Below are 22,709 nucleotides of genomic sequence, written 5' to 3' on the forward strand. Positions count from 1 at the left end.
TTTTAGCACCGCGCTCAAGCCTCAAGTATATAAAACACACAAAGATGAAGAATCCTGGACAACTCCTTGAAGTGTAACAGAAATAAGAAAACAGATAAATAGATAAAAAGCGCAACAAGGAGAGTAAGGGAAAAAGAAAGTAAAATTACTGTACCATGTCCAGGAATGAAAGAGCCCCTTTCCTCCCAGAGCAATAGTTAAGAACAACAACAATAGCATCTAATAAACTGCTCTTTTGTATCCAGGCCAACACTAGGATAGGTTGCTTGGTTGGTGTCCATTGTTTCTCAGCCCCAGCCAAGTAGGAATCATAATATTGGATCGAACGATTCAGATGAGGAAGTGCAGGCCTAGAGCACAAGGTCTTTTTGCACATCCATACGCATACATATATACATATATGCTGCTGCACAATACTTCCAGTCCATCAAGCAAGCGAGGAGCTTCCTTCTTCCATGATTTGGTCAAGTCAATAATGAGTGTTTTGGTTTCATTGTTCCTCAAACCGCATCCAGCCCCTTGTGGGGGTGGTTGTGTTGGGGTATTTTTGGAAACAACGCCGTATATAACTTTCAATACACAGCCCTGTAACATACATATATAGGTCTTCTTCCCAGGGTCGGGTAACATCCGTACGCGCGTAAAATATCATGTGAAATACAGTACCAGTAAGGTTACGCGGTGGAGACGGGGATGGGCTTATATAAGCAGATTTTTCTGGAACACGCCCAGTCCAGATCCGGAAAGTCTTGGCTGTCAGAACCCCCATCGCTTCGCCCATCGCTTCAATCAACTTCCAACTACTTCATCAGCTTCATTTCGTTTCCCATCCTCCGCCTTTGCCTCTATCCCCCAACTGCTATCCCCGTGATACCCGCCGTGTGCAGTCCAGAGACAAGACATCCCCAGACACACCACAACATCGCTCTCGACGTAACGCTTTTATCTTTGCTGGCCAACGAAAAAAAGATCGCTGTTGTTATCCAACTGCCACGCAACCGGCCCCTTCTTAATCGCTGTTACCTAGCCCTTCACAATCCTCATCAGCCATGGCCGACCGTGAACAACCCTACGATCCTTATATCCCTTCCGGATCAAACCAACCGCCAGGAAACAGTGCAAATGGTGGAAATCAGAGAACAGCAGCGCTCCAAGCGGTGGGTTCTATTCCCCCTCCCCCCCTCTCCTTCGTGTAACTGTCCGGCGTGCGCGGCTCAGGTCAACATCCGTTCAATTTGCGATCGCAGGAAACTACTTCGCCTAAATCGAGAAGGTTCTGCGCCGTTATGGCCCTCTTTCGCAAGTCGATGGACTTGATTCTATCCATCGATTTGTGGGAGAAGGAGAGAGAGAGCCTTTTCCCCTCTCCGATTTAGCCAACAATAATTCGCTCTTACTCTTTAAAAAAATCCATTTCACTGACCTTCATTATCCTTGTCGTTTCTCTCCTTCTAGCAAATCGATGATACCGTCGGCGTAATGCGCGAAAACATCAATAAAGTCTCGCAGCGCGGCGAAAATCTCGATTCGTTGCAAGACAAGACCGATAACTTGGCTGTTTCCGCCCAGGGATTCCGTCGCGGCGCCAACAGAGTGAGAAAGCAGATGTGGTGGAAGGACTTCAAGATGCGCATATGCATAATTGTCGGCATCATTATTCTGCTTGTTATTATTATTGTGCCTTCTGGTATGTGACATTCCCTTTCTCCCCCCACTCTCCTGGATGGCTCGGATATCTCCAGCACTGTCTTTTTATCACCTTGGCGGACGTTGTTTTGGTGCGTAGAAACTTTAATAACTAACTGTACTTTGTAGTTGTATTGAATAAGTAATTTGGGCCGGCGGTCGCATTCTTACGCATGCTCGCTCAAGCACGGATCTTAGTCCGTTCCCTAACTGTACTCCCTCTGACGTCGGTAGCGAAGTGGCTGGTTTTCACGGATTGCGTTCCTTCGGGTCGATGAATTTTGTGTCCGATGGTTTTTGATACTCCTTGTTCTGTCTTGTTATTCCTGTCATGTCCTTGTCCTGGCGCAAGTTGCTTTTTAATTTTTCTTGTTTCCCTTTTTGTTCTTGGTCATTTATGCTGTTCGTTTTCCCTTGCGTTTTACCCTTCCCCTTGATACACGCGCGAGCTTTTTGGCCAGATCCCGTGAAAAAAATAAACGTTAAAACGAACTGGGTGGCCTAGGGGCAGACGCAATGGAATTGTATATGATACTGGCGATTTTATGTTGTTGTTCCCTTCCCGCTCTCATTCTTGTGTGTCATTCCTTGCTGCTAGAAGCTATACTAATGAAATGTGAAAAAGCCCCACAATCAAGCATACAAGTGAACTGTAAGGCCACTCAATGGTTGAACCAGCGGTGAGGGATAGCAGACGCTGCAAGGCTGGGTGGAGAGTCAAAATGTACCCCCTTGCAGAATCCTGGGTTTAATTGTAATACATGAAATTTGAAGATCCAAATCTAGACTAGACACGGCAATAGGAGACGTTCTGGAATCATAGCGCTATAAAAAAGTCAATGGCTCCACACAGGTCTTGCAATCTTATCAATCAATCTCCGTCATTTTTGCCCCAGAAAACTGAGTTTCGAAGCGACAACTTTTCTAGCCTGAAAATTTTGACCAAAAGCCCAGCCAGCGTCAACATCTGATTTTTCAGTTTTCTACTGATAGATAAAATTATTGGAGACTTTAAGCGGATTTTGTAGTTTTTCTTTTCTTTTCTTTTTTTTCTTTTTTTTCTTCTCTGTCCCTCGCTCTGTTGTAACTTACCGCTTGCGCAGATTAGCTCCGGGAACGGCCCACCTCGACGCCCAGTCATATTTATCCCTCCAGTTCACAAAAATTTACCCTCAACAAACTCCCCAAAAAACCACAACATCCCGTCTGCCACCCTATCCATTAAGATACCAAGGTGCATCTAATCTCTCCGTACTCAATTTGGCTATAGTCTATTCTAGCATTGCCTTACCTCTCTGAAAGCTGCCGCATGTTTGTCAGCAAGATGGTAGCAGCTCGGCTTGGTGCGCAGGGAGCTCTCGCACACCCCCTCATATCCCTCTCCGTCCCTGCCAGACGACTCCTGTCCTCAGCAGCAACCAGGCGATTTACTCCAGCATGTACTGCTCTTACAGCCGCGTCGTCTCATCTGTCTCTATCCTCCTCCTCCCATTCTTCCCGACTTGAACGTCGCCATTATTCCCCCCAATTGCCGCCGCATCTCTCCACCCGCTCGACCGTTGTCCAGCTACTGAGCAACATTGGGTCCAAGAGGGAGGTCCAGCAGTACCTATCCCACTTCACTTCTGTCTCTTCGCAGCAGTTCGCCGTCATCAAAGTTGGCGGGGCCATCATCACAGAGCATCTGCAGACTTTATCGTCTGCTCTTGCCTTCCTCAACCATGTCGGGCTCTATCCGATTGTCGTCCACGGCGCTGGGCCACAGCTGAATAAAATGCTTGAAGCTGCCGGAGTAGAACCGCAATTCGAAGACGGGATCAGGGTTACGGATGGGAAGACGCTGGCGCTTGCGAGGTCGTTGTTCCTGGAGGAGAATCTGAAATTGGTGGAGGAGCTGGAGAGTCTGGGTGTGCGGGCTCGACCGATTACCACGGGCGTCTTCTCGGCGGACTATCTTGACAAGGAAAGGTATAACTTGGTCGGCAAGATTAATGGCGTTAACAAGGCTCCCATTGAGGCTGCAATTAACGCTGGATGCCTGCCCATCTTGACTTCCATGGCTGAGACACCCGAGGGTCAGATTCTGAATGTCAACGCGGACGTGGCTGCTGGTGAGCTTGCGAGGGCGCTGCAGCCGCTAAAGATTGTCTATCTTGCGGAGAAGGGAGGGTTGTTTAATGGTGATACTGGCGAGAAGATCTCTGCCATTAACCTGGATGAGGAGTACGATCATCTGATGAAGCAGTGGTGGGTGCGTCATGGCACCAGACTAAAGATCAAAGAAATGAAAGAGCTGCTTATGGATCTTCCTCGAACGTCCAGCGTGGCTATCATCCATCCTGCGGATCTGCAGAAGGAGTTGTTTACGGATACCGGAGCGGGGACTTTGATCCGCAGAGGCAACAAGGTTCATATCAAATCTTCCCTGGATGAGTTTGAGGACATTAAATTGCTTAAGAATGCCCTCGTCCGTGACCGTGAGGGATTGGATGCCAAAGCCACCGTTGATAGATATGTGGAGTCATTGAAAAACAGCGAGTTCAAGGCCTACCTGGACGAGCCTATGGAAGCGCTAGCTGTGGTTTTGCCTCCAAAGCCTGGCTCGTCTCTTGCTCAATTGACGACTCTCAGCATTACCAAGGCTGGATGGCTGAAGCAAGTTGCGGATAATGTTTTTGCCAGTATCCAGAAAGACTTCCCCAAGCTCGTCTGGACCGTTAATGAGAATGATGAAAACCTAACATGGTTCTTTGACAAAGCCCAGGGGAGTTTGAGCCGCGGTGGTCAAGTGCTCTTCTGGAGTGGTATTGAAAGCGGTGACGAAATCAAAGAGCTCATCGCGGAATTCAGCAAACATGGCAGCGACATGCTTGGCGGTAATGCTCTCGAGTCCAAGTTCCAACAGGCTGCACAGGCTGCGTCCGGACAGCCCGTCGCCCCTGGACTAGCAGGCCAACAGAAACGCACATTCTCAACCTCTCCCGCGTCGAGCATCCTCCGTGCGGAAAGACAGCGACCATTTGGCGCTGGTAACTACCAGTCTTCTCGATCATATACTACCACCAACCCAAACCCCCCTCTTGGCCAGAAAAATGTGTCGAACACCAAGCCCTCCAGTGTAGCCCTTATCGGCGCGCGGGGATACACGGGACGCGCTCTCATCAGTCTTATGAACGAACACCCACACATGGATCTCCGACACGTCTCTTCCCGCGAACTCGCCGGCCAAGAGCTGCAAGGTTACAGCAAACGAAAAATCATCTACGAGAACCTCAGCGCCGACGATGTACGGCGTATGGCCGAGAATGGCGACGTCGATTGCTGGGTGATGGCGTTGCCCAACGGCGTCTGCAAGCCGTTCGTCGACGCCATCGACCAGGTCGACAAGGAGAAAGCCGTCATCGTGGACCTCAGCGCTGATTACCGGTTTGACAGCAGCTGGACCTACGGCCTGCCCGAGCTAGTGAGCCGTGCCTCCATCGCTCAAGCGCTCCGCATTTCCAACCCGGGCTGCTACGCCACGGCTGCCCAAGTAGGCATCGCGCCCCTTGTTCCGCACCTTGATGGGCGACCCACTGTTTTCGGTGTGTCTGGGTATTCGGGGGCGGGGACGAAGCCCAGTCCGAAGAATGATGTCGAGCACCTTACCAACAACCTCATCCCGTATAGTTTGACCGACCACATCCACGAGCGGGAGATTAGCACACAACTTGGCGTTGAGGTTGCGTTTATTCCTCATGTCGCGTCGTGGTTCCAGGGTATTCATGTATGTTTCTTTTCTAGGGAAAAAAAAAAAAAAAAAAAAAAGAATCCTAATATCTCTGTGTTCTTATTTATTCTGGCGGTTGGCTGACATATTTTTGTATAGCACACCATCAACATCCCCCTAAAGGACACAATGTCATCCCGTGACATCCGTAATCTCTACCAGGATAGATACGCTGGCGAGAAGCTTGTCAAAGTCGTTGGCGAGGCGCCACTTGTGAAGAACATCGCCGGTCGCCACGGAGTTGAGGTTGGAGGCTTCGCAGTCCACTCGGGAGGGAAGAGGGTGGTCGTTTGCGCCACGATTGATAATCTGCTGAAAGGAGCAGCAACTCAATGTCTTCGTAAGTTTCCTAGCTACATATCTTTTTTTCTTCTCGTGTTCTATTTAACCATTTGAGCTTGATACATTTTGTGTTGATATAACACAAAGTTTTGTGCTAACACTTGGCCAAAACTAGAAAACATGAATCTCGCACTTGGATATTCAGAATACGAAGGCATCCCGTTGGACTAAAGCGAAGGTAGTGAGCGAGCTCAATTTAGCCTGAACCAGTTTCAAACAAATTATGTCACAAGCAGAAAAAAGAAGAAAGGCTATTCATGTCACAGTATTTCGCGCATGCTATTTAAACGATTTTCCAAGATCATCCTCTTTGTCCTTTCCGGTGTTATGTCTCTATATCATCCTTGTTATATCACCCTTTTTTTCCGTCAGTGTGTTGTCTCCTTATCTGTGTAACTGAGCCCTGTGCAGATATACCGCGCATACCCCCCCACCCCGGCGTGGCAATCAATTATTTTGGTTTTGGTATCTCTTCCTACCTCTCTCGCCCTCTTTTTTTCTCTCTCGGTAATTGATCCCTACATATGATCAATTTCCCTTCCCCCCTCCCTCGTTTTCTTCTCGTCAACTTACTTTCCTTAGGGGAAGAGGACCACATACGTTTCCACCTATCCACCCTTGACAGTTTGGGCTCGTTTGCTGTTTTTGGGCGTCATTAGAAATTTCTATTTCTTGGAGCTTGATCTTCTTCGTTGTCGTCGCCACATGCATAGACATCTGTTTCTTTTGGGGCCGTGGCTGTTGCCCCCCCCCCCCCCTCCCCTGTCCAGGTTTGTTCTGATTTTTCTCATCATTAGATGTAATTCGGGAAGAAAGAGAAAAAACAAAAAGAAAAGAAGAAAATGGCCAGAGATGGTATAGGCTAAAATTCCAAGATACCCTTCCTGCGAAATTCTTTGTTTCTATTCCTCCCCTGCCGAATGGAGGATGGAGATGGCAACGGGCAGTTGTGAGCGTACCATCTTCGGGCGTATATCTAGAAAAAAGATATACAACCTCCCCCCTTTTCCTCTTAATTTTTCTCTCTCCCGCTTCCGACACCTCCACAGGCAGGGGGAATTAATGATCAATCAGATAACTCGGCTATACCTGGTTGCTTGATTAGGTATCTGTTTCCTCTTGTTGTTTCCTACATAATCCCCATCCTGTGAACGAGGAGCTGGCGGAGTCCTATGCAAATAGTCGGATCAAGGAAGGACAACTAAATGTAAGCCTACCTATATATCAAGTGGTTTTGTACAGGACACTTTTCAGTATGTACATGTACATCTCCCAATATAGAATGGCATTCCGCGAGCCGTGGCCCCGTGACTCCGCTCCGCCCAACGCGGGTTCTTGTCACGCGTTTCCCCCCCCCCCTCCCCTTTTTTTTCCGGCTCTTCTACTTCATTCTTCCTCCGCCACGTCGCTCTCTCATCTTCACTCGACACGCCTCTCGTCTCCTCGTTTTTACACTCGTGCAGTCTTTTCATCGCACATATCATATCTACTTACGTTTACAGGTGTCTACATTTAGTAGTCCCTTGCCCCTATTGTTCAGCATAGTTAGGGGGAACAGCACGTAAAGAGAGGACAGAGGGCGACTTATATCTACAGGCGATTGCAGCATACTAACAAAGGTTGGGCTAAGAGACATTACATCAAAATTACCCCTATATCATTCATTCTGCGCGTTGCACACGAAAGCAGCACGATAAGAAGTGCGCGCAGGTGATGACCTTGGCAAGATGTTCTACAGCCATGAGAGTGAGTGCTTTTTCGCAATTCGAGACACCCCGATTTGTTGCTCTGAATCCGCATTCACTGCAAATTTTAGCAGTTGGGAACGCGATGGTTGGACAAACGTGTTATTTTGAAACCGCTAAGAAAAAAGGGCGGGGGCGGGGATTTCATGTGTGCGCAGTATCACATACTCTGTGAGAGAAGACGGAACATATTGCTGATGAAATGTGTGCCTGACGTGCAGTCCTCACGTCCCGCGAGCATGGCGTCGCGACGGTTTGGTAGGTCGATGCTATTTAATCCCGGTTCCTGTCCCGTTTTTCGTTCGAGTAGTCGTGTGTTGGATTTACTCTATTGCATATGTCTATGCATTTTCTCCCTTGATGTCAAAACCCCCTAACTGATGCGTTGTACTATGAACACTACATTTACAGGCTCGTTGCGACCCTCGGTGCAAAATCTGCGGCGAGAAAAGTTAATCGCAGGGCCATTCTTGATGTCGATGTCCCCAAAGCTTGCGAAACTATCATACGTCCAGAGGCACCGATGGCCTTGAGGTTACAGGGCAATTTACTGTGAGTTTAAGGAGGGAAATCCTATCATCACTCTGATATTTATGCCAGTTGGCCTTCTACTAAATGGACTGGGGCTTCGATTTATAGATACGGGGTTTCGAGAGTGTATCACCAGCAGTGCGGATATGCGTTGATGGACGCACAGGCAATGCGGGATAAGATGCAAGCGATGTTGAGGGAGATCCGTTCAACAGGATTGGATCCCAGTGCTGGGAAGGCGAAGTATGTGACTGTAGCCCCCATTATTCAGGGTTTCCCGTGATCAAGTCCATGGCCTTGTTTGTTGAGATAAAACGTATAGTCAATTACTAACCCATCCATTTCAGACCTAGCCAGCTCGTTCTTCCGGATGACCCTTCCTTTATACCCGATCTAATGCTCCCAGGATTAAACGTAGATTTATCTGTTCTGGACATCTCCTTAGACATCGGATCTCCTCGAAAATCCAGTCTTTTGTCAAGTGTCTTGGCCCCATCGAGCAAATCTAGCCAATTTTCTGATGGCCAGCTTCAGTTAAACATCTCGTCGTCCGATATAGGGGGACATGGTGCTGGTGCCTCTGGGTTCCCCAGTGATATCGGCAGCAGTGTTAGAAAGGAAGCCCAATTTGAGCTTCCAGCTGCCTTCGCAGAAGAGACTGGTGTTTTGCTGCAACCGGACTTCGAGTTCGACGGCGACGGAAATATAGTTGAATTACCAGTGAATCCAACCCCCAAAGATAAATGCATAGCAGTTTCTGGCCGCAGTGCCACCAACGTCAACTCCAGGCTGAGGACAGAGGAAGAGGCAGAGTATCAAGCTTTTCAAGATCAGGTGAGCTCCATTTGACAGTGGTATCTACCGCATGCGCTGACATCCCCCTCCCCTGCTACAGTTCCAGGACCAGATGGTTCTTCACGATGATGTGGAAATAAGGGATGGAGGGCATAGCAACTTTGGTTCCGGCGATCCGGTTTCAATACTCGATTCCGCTGCCGATCCTAACTTCGAGCCGGTGGTTGAGGCATCATCGGAAGCCCCCGAAGTGGAGCAGCGTTTAAGGAAGAGGACTATCAAAACATTGGGATTCGATGACCCCCCAGAATTGAGGAATTCTGACCTAGCACAATGGAATTCAGATTACGCACAGAACATGGCTCTCGCTACAAAACTAAAGCAAAACAATAGGCTTATAACGCTAGCAAAGAAAAATGCTGTATCCTGGGTAATGGGGGACAGAATTTGCTGCGTGGACATTGGTTTGGGTGTTTCGGATTTTGAGCATCCTCTGGACATATTCTCCGGAGAGCAACTGCTAGCCGCATTAACAGGAACCAAAATTCGTACAACCCGCCGCAAACGAAGCTGGGATGAGGACAAATGCGCTGATTCAGGAGATGAGGAAAGAAATGTGCGTATGAGAGGAGCTGCGGAGGATGAAATTGGGAGCGGATATGCAGCTGAACATGACGATGGCTATGGCATCGGATTTGAGGTATGACAGGTTGACCGATATACTCTCTTCAACCGCTGAGTTATTTCCATCAAACTAACAGAGCAATTAAATCCACGGCTCCAGGACATTGAAGTAGGCCGCCATGCGCCCCTGCCTATATACGACGATGCTTCATCCCAGATGCCATGGAATATCACCGCCTCAATCCGAGGATCCCAGCCAGGCTCTTCTATCCACTCTCGTCAATTCCTCCCGAGCGTAGGGGGTTATTCCAGCATTGGTGGACCTCGCTCCATCGCCAGCGGCGGCGGTCATGACGGAAGCGTCATGGGCGGCCCATCAACAACAGCATTAGGAAGGCGCATGGGGCGGATGACAAGCGCCAGTCCCTTGGCCGGCCGCGGGATGATGGGCCCTGGTATGGGGGATATTTCAATCATGGACGACGGGGAATTCGACATAAGATCCAATCTAGGGGATAACATGGACCTCGACAGCTCGGTGACTGGGCGCGGTGAATTGGCTAGCACCCGTAGCCATCATCACGACTCCTTTGAACTCTACGGGCCCTCCGCAGCGGTTGATACGCAAACGGCCGCTGAGTCACAGTGGCTTGCAGCAACCCTTGATCAGGAGAGTGCGAATTTCCTCGACTTTGTCAAAAGTAAAATTGGAGAAGCGGGCGAGAAGAAGGTAAACGCCCCAGCTGCTGCTGCTGGTACTGTTGAGAGCGGCGGTCATGAAAACGATCACGACAATGCTATTGCTCCCACTACTACCGTGGAGATTTCATTTTCCACCCTCCTTCCATCAACAGTCAACAGTCGCATCGTCGCCACGCAAGCACTGCTTCATACCCTCACTTTGGCGACTAAGGGGGCATTGCACGTGAGACAGGAAAAGGGTATTCGATCCGAGGATGGTCAGGGGGAGTTCGGGGAAATTTTCATGTGGCTCGTGTGATGGAGGACTAACGCTATACACGCCCTCCTTCTCACCTTTTATTCTTCGATTGTTCAACTAAGGATGATAAGCGAGTGAAGTGTTCTTTTTCTTTTCGAAACCCGCCTTATTTACGAATAGTGGGAGAAGTTCCCTTTTCCTCCTCTCTCCCCTGGTATTTTCGTCCCTTCTACACAACAAAACCGGTCGCTGAGTACTCTTTTTTAATACTTTCCCGCGTTGTTGATTGTCCTCTCGTAGCTTGCTTAACGAGGCAGGATCCCTTTTAAGTTACACTCCCGTCCCCACTTATCCACTTTCATTTTTTAGCAAGAAGGGTGCATGCATATATCCGCTATTATTAATTTCAGTACTGTTATTTCTGTTATGTATCTACGGTCTTACCTTCCCTATTTAATATGCAAATACAACTATATGCAAATACGGGGCAAGGCACACACACGCAAGCACTGGTGATAATATTTCAAGTTTGATGAGAAATTTTCTGTATTTTCTGTATTTTCGTTTTCTTCTTTTTTTGCTTCAATTTATTTTTTAATTCCCCCCTACTCATTTCGTTTACATCTTCCTACATCGGCTTTACTTATTGTTCTTGCCAGGACTCATGGTTTGATATATACCTAATAGTAACTTTCGTTTAATGAGAATGCATTTTTTCCGGAAGAATTTGCTCGAGTTTCAGTTATTTCTATCTCTTGACTGCCGCGTCCTCAAGATCTGATGCAGGCGCTGGTCACTTAAATGACAAACTTTGTTTTCCTCCCATGTGATCCGTGGATGTATTGTATGTAGTTAAAGCGTACGGTACATGGTACTGTACGCGCATATCCACAGAATTACTTACACTGAAAAATATACCCATACGGTACCCAAATGGATGAATAATGATGTTTTACCAGTGTATTCCCAAGTAAGTTACACCTTTTCTTTACCCTTTCAATCTACTCCGTAGTCAAGCCGTTTACTTCAAAAAAAAAAAAAAAGTTTATAAAGAAATGAACATATATATATATATATATATAAATAATTTCTTGTCGGGCTTGTCAGAATTTGTCTTTTTACACGCAGATAGTCGTTCTAACAATGCAAGAAGGAGATTTCCATTCTATGTATTACTAGAAATCTATCATGCAGTATTATTTATTACTTCCTGTAGGATGTGCTTAGCTCGCGTTGTTTTTGGGAGCTGACGTTGGGGGTCCTTCGGGGGTCACGTATGCCTATGTACAAATTGATATTTCATGTTAGATGATGTAGTTAAATCTATATGGGGAAGGTTGATTCTGAGAAAGAGATCGTGATACGGGAGAGAGAGGAAAAAGAGAGAAGAGAGAGAAAGGTTAAATATGCAGGTAACGGACCTTGGTCATTCCGCCATCAACTACGAAATCAGTGCCGTTTACGAAACTGCTCTCGTCGCTAGCTAGGAAAAGAACAGCTTGAGCTTGCTCGATCGCTTCGCCGAAACGGCCCGTTGGGAAATGGATTTCGCGTCTCTGGCGCTTGGGAATGTCATCGCCCAGCCAGTCTTGCAGGAGAGGGGTGCTGGAGGTATTGTTAGTTTAGGCTCTGTAGTTGTGCTCGTTCAAAATCAAATGATAAAAAAAGAAGAAGGGTGAGTGGTGGAGGGAGGAATTATTTACTTCAAAGGTGCAGGACAGAGAGAATTGAATCTAAATCCCTCACGAGCATGGACGATTGCTAACTCCCTCGTCATTGCAAGGACGGCCCCTTTACTAGCGGTATAAGCCAACTGAGGAGTTGCACTTCCAACCAACCCTACGACACTGGCGGTGTTGATGATGCTACCCTTCTTCTTCTTGTGCTTGCGCAGGCTGAGAACTGCATGCTTGCATCCGTACCAGACCCCCTTGACATTGATATTCTGAGTCAGATCCCATATTTTCTCGGGGGTATCGACGGCATCCGCATCGTCTGCATGCATGATGCCTGCATTATTGAAGATGATGTCGCATCCACCCCACGAGTCCTGCGCCTCTACCATGGCTTTAACATCGGCCTCTTTCGACACATCGCATTTGATGGTTTCGAGCTTGACAGCGTTAGGGACCAGTTGCTTTACTTTGGCGAGTGCTTTTTCAAGGGCGGGCTCGGAGATGTCCGCCATCAGAACGGAAGCACCTTCGCGGGCAAAGAGGATGGTGGTTTCGAGTCCGATGCCGCTAGAAATTGTCTCGTTAGCATGGCTATGTCGTCATTTCCCATAGATCAAGGAGCTTTACCCCGCGGCGCCGGTAATGATGGCATTTTTCCCGTTGAGTCGTCCCATGGCGCCTGATGTTCTTTTTTCTTAAGAATCGAGGCCGGTAATCTAAGAATATGAAGAATTATAAGTTAATATCAATGAAATGAATCACATATCCTCAATTATTAAAACTGTGATCACCCATTCCATTGCGGGATGTGGATCGGGTATAGATAGCCGAATATCCGGGTATGGGGAGCTTACTCAGGAGCCAGGAATTTAGAGTAGAAATGGGCGTAGTCAGCTCTTTTTCTACGTGTCCCCTTCCAGGAAACTTGGAGAGACGCGCACAATGGCCACACAACAAGTAAAGACGAGGGTTGCTGTTCAGGAGGGGAGTGTTGTCACCGCCTGTCTTATCTAATTGACTGAGCACCGAGATACCGCTAAATCAAAACCGGTTAGCTGCTTTCGGCGCCTGAGTTCAACTAACTTACCCGATCACATGATGGCAATCGAAGCCGATGAGGGTCGCGTTTCCGGCAGATGCAACCGCCGGCTAAACGACACCCCATTCTTGATCCCGGCCGACAGGAGAAGTACGAGTGTTGTTGCAATAGCACTGATAAGCGAGTCCCCCAGCCTCCCTGTCTCTCGCGCCAACTTGGGGATCAACTGTGGCTGCTCGAAACCGTGGATTTCCAGCCCGCAAAGCCTTATCCCGTTCCCCAAAAGACGGCCCCTCGATTGCCCCTCCTTCACCGCTTTCGCGAATAACGGTATCGACCGGGGTCGAAATGTCGCCGGAAACTGAGGTTACTCTGGATAATCTTAGTATAATTCTCGAGCAGGATACACAAGTAAAGCTCGCCGGAATCGACGCAGATGGGATCCTTCGTGGGAAACTTGTATCCAAGCGGAAGTTTCTCAGCATTGCCCAAGATGGATTCGGGTTCTGCTCTGTCATATTTGGGTGGGATATGCACGATCATACATACTTCAAGGAGCTAGGGATAAGCAATAAGGAGAATGGATATAGAGACATGCTAGCAATCCCGGACCTGACTAGCTTTCGGAGAATACCGTGGGAGGATAATGTACCCTTTTTTCTGATAAACTTTTTCGACCCGGATACCAAGGAGCCTGTATCGGCCTGTCCGCGCGGATTGTTGAGGACAGCTGCTGAGAAAATGGAGAAGCTGGGCTATAGAGCTATGGCTGGTGGTATGTTGTTTTCACTTTCCCCGCTGATTGCGCCAGAACCTAATGGTCTTTGCTAATTGGCCTTTTCACAGCGGAATATGAATTTTATCAATTTCGCGCGCCTCCGAATCCAAATGCTCTCGAACGAAACTCTTCATCAACAGCTACTTTTCTCAGGGAGAATCCAGTGGATGCTCTCCCACCACTAACGGAAGGGATGTTTGGCTACAGTCTTACGAGGACGGTGCATAATCAGGAGTATTTTTATAGGGTCTTCAACACCTGTCACGAATTTAAGTGTGACATTGAGAGTTGGCATACTGAAAGCGGTCCTGGCGTATTTGAAGCCGTATGTTTTGCATTGAACACACCTTCGTATTGCAATTCCTAACCTTCAACAGGCTCTTGAGTTTGGAGAGATCAAAGAAATAGCTGATCGTGCGGGGTTATTCAAGTAAGTTAAATATTCAGTTCAGCCCCAATGATTCATGAATTTACAAACATAGAAAGCATACGATATGCGAGGAAGACTAACATCCCAAAATCCTAGATACGTTGTGAAATGCCTTGGCAGCAAATATGGAATAACACCTGTATTCATGGCTAAACCACGGCAGGGACTCCCGGGAAACAGCGGACATATGCACGTCTCCCTTGTCTCAGACACGGGGATAAACTTGTTCAGCCGCGACGAACCCGATCCTTCACCCCCATATTCCGATGTAGCATACCTTTCCGACATGGGCAGGCACTTTCTCGCAGGCGTCCTCGACGGCCTGCCTGACATCATGCCCCTTTTCGCCCCGACCATAAATTCCTACAAGCGTCTGGTGGAGAACTTCTGGGCCCCCGTCACCGTTTCCTGGGGTCTAGAGCACCGAGCTGCATCTATCCGTGTCATCACGCCACCCACTTCGTCCCCGAAGGGCACACGTCTTGAGGTGCGGGTCCCCGGTGCAGATGCGAACCCGCATTATGTCCTCGCGGCTATCCTCGCGCTAGGTTGGCGCGGGGTGGAGAAGAAGCTCGCGCTTCCTGTTCCGCCGCTGCCTCGAGGGGCGGAGGTGGGCAGCTCAACCGACCAAGGGGCGCGGTTGGCTAAAAGTCTCAAGGAAGCGGTTGCCGTTTTCACACGAAAGGAGAGTGTTGCGAGGGAGGTTTTTGGAGATGCCTTTGTAGATCATTTTGGGGGGACGAGGGAACATGAGATCCGGCTGTGGGAGGAAGCTGTGACTGATTGGTGAGTCTGGTTTTGATCTTTCTGGGGTTCCCCTTTCTGTTCTTGACTCATATATATTACCTTTGGAAAACGCTAATCACTCCTGGACCATGTTGTAGGGAAGTTAAGCGGTATATCGAAACTGTTTAGAAGGTTGCGTTTCGAGAGAGAGAGGGGCGACGGACGGGGGAATCTTGTTATTGTTAACCTATGAATGTGCTTTTATAGATATACCATCCTGAACATTATTGAGCGACATACACCGTATAAACCGTATGGCCAATTGACATTCCATTCAAAAATCCCCATTCAATGCATGGGTAGATATATTCGTAGTTCATCGTATATTCCTGTTTTCTAGCTCCGAGTTTCTTCAATCACATGACTAGGAACTGCTCTTGTTATGGTTCGGTTCTGTTCTGGCGTGGCTACAACTTCACAACCAACATCCAGAAAATTATCTGACTGCCAATCATCTCTATTATGTTATGGCGTCCTCGAAATTGGAGATAATTTCTCATCCTATCGGCAGTCGACTAAAAGAATATCGCGATTTGTACAATTGTTTGAGTGCTGGGCATTCAGCTTGTGGTGCTGACAAGATCAAGAAGCGACTGCTTCAATTACTGGCAGTTCTACAAACCCATCCTGTTTGTTTTGAGCTTCCTTCTGGCAGAGGACGTGGAACTCTTTTTGATGATATATTGGCCCTTCTTTCAGAAGTTCGCTCAAGCCTATTTGAAATCAATTGTCTACACCCCCTTTTGAAATTGATCCACAAACAATCTGATGAAACAATCTGGAACAAAGTCTATGATGTTGTTACAGAGACTACTCCCCCTCCTCACTTGCCCTTACCTCTCCTCCAAACTCCCTTGCTATGGAATACAAGTAGCTTTGTCAACTCAACTGAGTACAGGAAACATGTGCAGTGTTGAAGGAGAAGCTTGATGCTATGATGTATGTGGATATACCGGGTTTCTACAAGACATATTTTGGAACCATTGAGTGGCTAGAGCCTACAGCCCAGGTAGTTTTTGCAAGATGCAAGGGAGGTGAAGATCCTTTTTACAGTGAGGAGACTGGCTGGAGAGGGTGGCCTGAAGATGCCAAGGAACTAGATGTGTTGCAATGGCTGTCGGCCCTTATTGACAACTTCATAGGGGAGTTTCAGGCTTAGTATGCTTCTTTGAGGAATATGCAGCTGATCAAAAGATTCAAAGAAAGCTACTTGTGCAGCTGTACCAACCCCTCACAGGTTCCACTGCAGACTGCAAGCTGGACATAGGCTTTGTGAACAACTCCAATGCCAGTGAGGATTCCAGCTGCCACTGGTCACAGATCCTGGGCCTGGGAGAGCTGAAGAATGACATCTCATATGATGTCCCATCAAAGGCATGGCTTGACCTGGGGAGGTACATCAGAGAGGTTATGACAGCCCATGACTCCTGCAGTTCTGTGTTGGGTTTCACCCTCTGCAGATCAAAGATGAGGCTCTGAAATTTTGGTCATCTGGGCAGGATAGCTTCCAAGTCATTTGATATCAATAAGAAGGGCTTTCAGTTTGTATCAGTGATACTTGAGTACCTCAGCATGAGCAGCTGATGGACATCGAGATAGAGAGAGACAGCCAGATAGAGAGACTTATTTTTGATGAAGTGGTGAAGCGGGCTCCTTGTGTCACCGGGCGGGCGACGACCTGCTGGAAGGCACATCTAGATGGAGATGAGTCCAGGATGCCTCTCGTCATCAAAGATTCGTGGCAGTATCCGGAGCGCGAGGAGGAGGGAGTGTTGCTGCGGGAGGTAACAGAGAAAGGAGTGAGCAATGTGGCAAGGTACTACCACCATGAGACAGTTTGTGTGAGGGAAAATGACAATGATATCTGCAACACTGTTCAGAGAGGCCTAGATGTCACAAAGTCAGGGAACTACAGAACCAGCAGCTCCAGATCAGTGTTGAGCAGAAAGGGTTCTCATGCTGGGAGAAAGGATGGAGGGAGCGGCGGTGTCGCCAGTCAGAAGCATTACTCCACTTCAATTGATTCATCACTGCGGCCGAGCAAACGGCATTCAATTTCTTCAACAAAAGCTGGTACTCACAACTCAATGCCTAACTGGATTCATCGCCGTGTCGTTGTTCGGGATTATGGAAAACCAATATATAAGGCAAGTTCGAAAGTCTCCCTGCGTGCCGCCCTGGAGGGATGCATTGAGGGGTACAAGGACCTATATAAACAGACCGGCTTGCTTCAAGGAGATATCTCTCCAAATAATCTCATGATCAATGAGGAGGCAGATAATTTGTCATGGAAATCTTTCTTAATTGATCTTGATCTTGCAATCAGGGTGCAGTGGGAGGGTTTCTCAGGAAATCAAGGAAAAACTGGAACACTAGTGTTTATAACAATTGATGTTCTTTTAGCAGATGAGAAACACACCTTTATGCATGCTCTTGACTCATTTTTCTGGGAACTCTTCTGGATATGCATACATTACAAAGGGCCAGGCAAAGGCAAGGTGATTGAAGAGTTTGAGAAATGGAATTTTATGGACATGGAGGCACTAGCAAAAGCAAAAAAAGAGGAGATTTCTGATGAAAGAGATTTCCTTATATCAGGAGAGAAATATTTTACTGAGTACTATCAACCTCTGCTACCTTGGGTTAACAAACTACAGAGAGAGGTTTTCCCTGGTGGGAGCAGATAAAGAAGGCCAGATCCAAACCTGGGTTAATTCATGAGAAGGATACTGCAGGAAGCAAGAAATGATCCAAATGTTATTGGCTCAAATTAAGTTTGTGCGGTCTTCTGCCCAATAAACATCATACCATATCCCCAAGGGCCTGGAAGGAAAGCCGAATATATTTGGAGATTATCCATTGAACAAGAATTAGATGTAATTGATTACGAAGGACGGAGTGAGGCACTTGAAATGCTATATTGGCGCGTTCTAGTTTGGCATTGAGATCTTCCCATTTCCGCTTGCGCCCGCGATTCTGGGCAATCGGTATCACATCATGGCCCATGGTGCGTCTGCCACCATATCAAAATATTTCTTCTCTCATATACGCACAGTAATCCCAGAGCACCATACGAGTGGAATAGGGAACTGTGCACAAGAAAGACAGGCCTACTTGTCCCACGAACAGAGCAATGTGCGCTTTGTTTTGCTATTCTATCTAATAAATTATGGATTTGAAGTTTATAGTGATCAGTGTGTCGGTGACAATCGCTCTGGTAAGGAGCACAGGCCTGTTGTCATGGATCTGCTACAAAAGATGATATTTCCAGAGTTGAACCGGGAGCCAATGATCGACTCCATAATCAGGAGATGTTGGTACAGTGAGTACGAGACAGTGGCAGAATCGACCGCAGATACAGAAAGTTTATGTGGCATGGGCAGTGAGGCTTCCAGGGGCAAGATTGAAGGAGTTAAGTGTTTGACATCCATATCTGCAGACGACTTTTCATCGCGGAGGAAATTGTGTGAGGATTTACTCTGTAGTCAGGTGTTGAATCCCTAAGGCTCTATCTTTGCAGAATACCCGGCAACTTGGGCTCCCAATAAAACGCAGACATGTTTGTTGGGAACTACTGCGGTAGGAAGAGAAGATAGAGCAGGTGTGAGCAGTGTCTTTATGTTTAGTAACAGGCGGCCGCTGTCTAACACATGAGATGTATAATGCAGATGGTTTTGACAAAGCTATGCGCGGCCGAAAACTTCGTCCCTTCGCCGATTTTGCTTCGCGCGTTGGGCTGGAATATTTCGCAGCTGCCATGACAAATAGCGATATAGCGCTGTAGATAGCAATTCCAACCCTACCATCAACAGTTGAACAGCATTTTCACCTACAGAGTATACTTATATAGATCGGGAGCCTATAGGGCGTCGTCCACCTAAGCAGGGGATTTTATCTTCTAGAAGCCGGATAGTTGTATAAAAGAGCAACCGTTTTAGCTTCAGCCCACTCAAAGGAGCTGTTTTCAGCACGAGGCGTAGCGTGCAAGGAATTGGCCTTGGACCGTGAATATTGCTTTTGGGTTCGTCAGTCCGTACAAGGAAGAGCGTCCGTGCTAATAACTATTTGAAGAAGGTTGCTGTGCTAGATTGTTTTCATCACCGATATGTGCAAACGATGCCGGGTGAAAAAGAGAACATGACAATCGCCGGACAGGTGATCTCCTGCATGGCGGATATCAGGAGTTGAAAGGAAGAAGGGTGGAGTTTAAAAAGACAGACAGACACACTTTGACCACCTGAAGTAGCTGTTCCTTCAACGAACGTAACCACTAGTTAACAGTTAGTTAGTTACACATTTTCTCGCGTCTCGTATGTGTCGCACTAGTAATAAAAAACAATAACCATGCTCCAGATACATGTAGAGAGTTGTCAAACTATGAAGACTGCTGGTTGCAATACATGAAGTGGTTAAATAGTAAATAATGGAATTGAACATGAAAAGAAAAGAATAAGCAAAAAGATACAAATTATAAGAGGATTGGAAGGAGTCGAAAAAGGAAAAAAAGGTAAAGGAAAAAAAGGAGGGCTAGGTCTCAGGGTGGATTAGTCACAGCCCTAAGTCATTCGGGGGAAACGAGAAGGAAGCAAAAGGCGCATCAAAACCATGTCGAAAAAAAATAGTAGCAAGCTAGAATTAAAGGAGGATAACATGAGATAAAAGGGAAGATAAAAGTAAATAAAATGGAAAATATAAAAGGTGGCGACGAGACATAAAATAATATCAAAACACAAATTTGAGAATGAGAGCACGATAGGTGGTATTTGTTTGTTTGCGCTCGTAGAAGATCAAGGGAAAAAAGACTAGAAAGTAGATAGACGGGAGAATAAAAAGGATTTTTCAAAGGGAAAAACAAGATATCATCACCCCATCACTAAAGCGCACGGAAAAAACGCATCCCGGGCAAGAGGCCCAGTTTCTCTTAGCCCCGAGAGATCAAATTGAAAATAAATATTAAAAAAAATCGAGACATCAAGACATCGTCCTAAGTTCGCCACTGACACCATCCTGTTTCGACTCAAAAAGACATAGTGAATAGGGGATGGGGAGAGAAAGTTGTTTGATGTAAAATCCTAGCTTTTACCCCACATAGAAAAGCCAAGTAAAAATATAAAATCAAATCACAGGGAACGAATACAAGGATCGTCGCTCGTTCCATTTAGGTGATGCGGAAAGCATCGAAAATAACTGTTCGGTAAAAAAAATAGCGGAGTTAGCCACTAGAACAGATAAAACGCGTTGTCGACTACGAGAGGGAAATATATATATATTATATAATGGTCGTAAAAACGATACAAAAAATATGAGAAGTCTTTGCTTACCCTCTGAGGAACGACGGCAACCACTACCAACCCACATGACAGTGTTGACGAATGCGTAGCGCTCGTCGCCCGTCTCCAAAGATATGTTAATGCGATATTTATAGGTGGTGGGGTTAACGGAGTCGGCCATAGATGGGTCTGCGAGTTTCTCCAAAACGTCCTTTGCGCCCGTCATCCAGCCGGTGGTCTTTGCGACGATGAACGCTGGCGGTTCATCTGCAGTTTGCAACAGGTAGTTTGCTTTAATGTGTGTGGATAGCTCCTTGACGACGACCTGCGAATCTTGTCCTCCGGGCTGAAAATGGTTGGATGCAGTTAGTATATATATTTGGAGAGAGAGAGAAAGAGAGATTGAAAGAAAAACGTCAGGAAAAGGTGTTAAAGGAAGGCTTAATAGTTTACCAGAACAATTCCTTTACCCCATCTTCCCGCCCATTGACCACCAACAAACGTGACCCAGTCTCTTTGTCCCCAGAGGCCCTGTCCAACCGTTACCGTTGGATTTAATTTGAGACTCATACGGAAGTCAAGTTCCAATGTGGGAATAGGGAGCTGGAGAGAGCGGGCAATATCCCCTTCGGGGAACGAGTGTTGGAGGTTATTGGCGGGGATGGAGTCTTTCATCACATTCAGATATGGCGGGCATTCTAGCAGGTGCTGGCGCTGTCGACTCGTATTTTTCGCACGGACTTGTTGACAGTATATGCATTGGACAGAGAGACACTGTTTTTGCAAACTAGTCAGTCTTATACACAATCCAGTATGCGGTTACTCGCGCGAGTGGATCCTACGCACCTTATCCTCTTCCTTCGCGCGGAACTCAACAAAGGCGGCGTGTACATCGTCGAGAGGGGGAGCCGGCAGGCTTGAGGTGCTCTGCCTGGGCTGCTTCGAAGACTTGGGGGTGCTGTGGGCTCGTTGCTGCGCCTGGGGAGCTGCGGAGGATGCGCTAGGGGGAGGAGCAGCTTGCGAAGGGAGAGACGGGCGACTGGAGAGATTCTGCATAGGAGTCTGCAGAGCACTGCTATGAGGGTTAACTCCATTGGCCATCATGGAGCCACTGGCAGAGGGGAGGGTGGCTGTCGCTGACCCAGCACCGGGGCCACCAGCAGGCCCGTTTGGAGCCGCCCCGTAGCCATTGACGGGACCTACGCCATTGGTAGGGGCGGACTGCGGATGGGGAGGATTATGGCCGCGAAGCGCGGGACATTCGAGTAGATGTTGCTTCTGTCGACTCGTGTTCTTTGCTCTGATCTGCTGGCAGTATATGCATTGAACGGAGAGACACTATAGATACAGACAGAGCACCAGCAAAGGGTGGTTTATTATATCTGGTCAGTAAAGTTATTGTTCGTAATTATTATTACCCACGATAATTACAAGCAAATACAGGCAAATTTCACCTTATCATCTTCCTTGGCACGAAACTCGACGAACGCCGCGTGGACCTCTTGGTCAACGGTGCGACCCATCGTATTAATCGAGAAAGCAACGCGATGCGGAAGGAGAAACGACGGATCCAGGAGGGACGACGTCTTGACGGTTAGCAGAGAGTCAGGGGAGGGACAAGACACGGTGCCTGGTGGGCAGCCGGGCGGGCAGAAAGGCGGCAGCAGAGGGAGGAGAGATTATAGGGAAGAGATACAGCGGAAACAAGAGGGCGAGGGAAGAAACAGAGCGAGATAACACACGAGAACGAGGGATACAGGCGGAGACCGAATACAGCAGACGAATACTGCGTACAACACGAGGAAATATTTAGTAAATGCTGGGAAGCGTTTTGGGTGTTTTGGGTGTTTTGGTGTTTTTGAATGTTTTGAACGAGGTCAAAAAGAGTTGAAGAGGTCTGTCAGGTATTATAACTCGGGGTGGGGGTCAGGTTTTATTTCACAGATTTCCGGTTTTTTTCAGCGTCACCTGCCCGCGTTTTCATCAGCAGTGTTCGGCGTATCTTTCGTCATTACAGCGTATTTATCAGTCTAGGGTTGGGTTGGGTAAGAATAGTACCGGGGCAGGTAAAAGCGTAGGACACCGTATTGGTTGGTTTGGGATCTGTGTTGGGCGATGTTTGACTTCTGTATCATCCCATACATACGCCGTACCCTGTTCGATTACCGTCACACATGCAACCGGTTTGTATGTACATACCCCGGTACAGAACCAGTCGTCAGTTTACTCTAGTAAATACCATTCATTCATTTTCTTCTGTACTCCGTGAAATCATTTGCGATATATCTAGTGAGAGAG

The 22,709-nt window shown here is 47.4% G+C and overlaps 7 protein-coding genes across 7 annotated transcripts; 5 read left to right on the forward strand and 2 right to left on the reverse strand.

Moving 5' to 3' along the window:
* Nucleotides 1-726: 726 nt before the first annotated feature.
* BDBG_08553 (vesicle-associated membrane protein 4) lies at nt 727-2,579 on the forward strand. The gene is made up of 3 exons (XM_002620927.2): nt 727-1,157; nt 1,456-1,687; nt 1,816-2,579. Exons 1-3 carry the CDS (start codon nt 1,050-1,052, stop codon nt 1,830-1,832), a joined length of 357 nt encoding a protein of 118 aa, XP_002620973.1. The 5' UTR covers nt 727-1,049; the 3' UTR covers nt 1,833-2,579.
* A 416-nt stretch (nt 2,580-2,995) lies between these two features.
* Nucleotides 2,996-5,968, forward strand: BDBG_08554 (protein Arg-6, mitochondrial; the record flags this gene model as incomplete). Its single annotated transcript, XM_031723611.1, has 3 exons — nt 2,996-5,452; nt 5,555-5,795; nt 5,913-5,968. 3 exons carry the CDS (start codon nt 2,996-2,998, stop codon nt 5,966-5,968), a joined length of 2,754 nt encoding a protein of 917 aa, XP_031580838.1.
* Nucleotides 5,969-7,524: 1,556 nt separating this feature from the next.
* Nucleotides 7,525-10,492, forward strand: BDBG_08555 (Rad21/Rec8 N terminal domain-containing protein; the record flags this gene model as incomplete). Its single annotated transcript, XM_031723612.1, has 7 exons — nt 7,525-7,543; nt 7,764-7,800; nt 7,954-8,094; nt 8,182-8,316; nt 8,421-8,907; nt 8,969-9,568; nt 9,653-10,492. The coding sequence occupies 7 exons, from the start codon at nt 7,525-7,527 to the stop codon at nt 10,490-10,492; spliced, it is 2,259 nt and encodes a 752-aa protein (XP_031580839.1).
* Nucleotides 10,493-11,452: 960 nt separating this feature from the next.
* BDBG_08556 (glucose 1-dehydrogenase) lies at nt 11,453-13,514 on the reverse strand. Its single transcript, XM_002620930.2, has 6 exons — nt 13,196-13,514; nt 12,963-13,144; nt 12,736-12,824; nt 12,136-12,675; nt 11,854-12,037; nt 11,453-11,712 (listed from the first exon to the last, which is right to left on the reverse strand). Exons 3-6 carry the CDS (start codon nt 12,780-12,782, stop codon nt 11,656-11,658), a joined length of 828 nt encoding a protein of 275 aa, XP_002620976.1. The 5' UTR covers nt 12,783-12,824; nt 12,963-13,144; nt 13,196-13,514; the 3' UTR covers nt 11,453-11,655.
* On the forward strand, nt 13,496-17,828 carry BDBG_17789 (glutamine synthetase; the record flags this gene model as incomplete). The annotated part of the gene is made up of 8 exons (XM_002620931.2): nt 13,496-13,922; nt 13,994-14,250; nt 14,303-14,355; nt 14,452-15,141; nt 15,240-15,264; nt 16,061-16,080; nt 16,284-16,535; nt 16,751-17,828. 8 exons carry the CDS (start codon nt 13,496-13,498, stop codon nt 17,826-17,828), a joined length of 2,802 nt encoding a protein of 933 aa, XP_002620977.2.
* BDBG_08560 (uncharacterized protein) lies at nt 17,745-22,501 on the reverse strand. The gene is made up of 7 exons (XM_031723613.1): nt 22,470-22,501; nt 21,866-22,379; nt 21,553-21,749; nt 21,258-21,483; nt 20,865-21,185; nt 20,463-20,757; nt 17,745-20,328 (listed from the first exon to the last, which is right to left on the reverse strand). Exons 2-7 carry the CDS (start codon nt 21,932-21,934, stop codon nt 20,300-20,302), a joined length of 1,137 nt encoding a protein of 378 aa, XP_031580840.1. The 5' UTR covers nt 21,935-22,379; nt 22,470-22,501; the 3' UTR covers nt 17,745-20,299.
* On the forward strand, nt 18,139-18,925 carry BDBG_08559 (uncharacterized protein; the record flags this gene model as incomplete). The annotated part of the gene is made up of 3 exons (XM_002620933.1): nt 18,139-18,148; nt 18,323-18,607; nt 18,810-18,925. The coding sequence occupies 3 exons, from the start codon at nt 18,139-18,141 to the stop codon at nt 18,923-18,925; spliced, it is 411 nt and encodes a 136-aa protein (XP_002620979.1).
* Nucleotides 22,502-22,709: the final 208 nt, after the last annotated feature.

This window comes from Blastomyces gilchristii, assembly GCF_000003855.2.
Source record: "Blastomyces gilchristii SLH14081 genomic scaffold supercont1.25, whole genome shotgun sequence".
Lineage (NCBI taxonomy): Eukaryota > Fungi > Ascomycota > Eurotiomycetes > Onygenales > Ajellomycetaceae > Blastomyces > Blastomyces gilchristii.

Excerpts from the sequence above, each read along its gene's own strand:
- BDBG_08556 (XM_002620930.2), bottom strand. The coding sequence starts at position 12,782 with ATGGGACGACTCAACGGGAAAAATGCCATCATTACCGGCGCCGCGGG. Across the intron at positions 12,676-12,735 it reads ATCATTACCGGCGCCGCGGG|CGGCATCGGACTCGAAACCA; the intron begins GTAAAGCTCCTT and ends GACAATTTCTAG. Across the intron at positions 11,713-11,853 it reads TTGATGGCGGAATGACCAAG|GCATACGTGACCCCCGAAGG; the intron begins GTCCGTTACCTG and ends ATTTGTACATAG.
- BDBG_08560 (XM_031723613.1), bottom strand. The coding sequence starts at position 21,934 with ATGGGTCGCACCGTTGACCAAGAGGTCCACGCGGCGTTCGTCGAGTTT. Across the intron at positions 21,750-21,865 it reads GTGCCAAGGAAGATGATAAG|TGTCTCTCCGTTCAATGCAT; the intron begins GTGAAATTTGCC and ends CTGTATCTATAG. Across the intron at positions 20,329-20,462 it reads TTGCCGTCGTTCCTCAGAGG|TTATTTTCGATGCTTTCCGC; the intron begins GTAAGCAAAGAC and ends TTTACCGAACAG.
- BDBG_08553 (XM_002620927.2), top strand. The coding sequence starts at position 1,050 with ATGGCCGACCGTGAACAACCCTACGATCCTTATATCCCTTCCGGATCA. Across the intron at positions 1,158-1,455 it reads GAACAGCAGCGCTCCAAGCG|CAAATCGATGATACCGTCGG; the intron begins GTGGGTTCTATT and ends CTCTCCTTCTAG.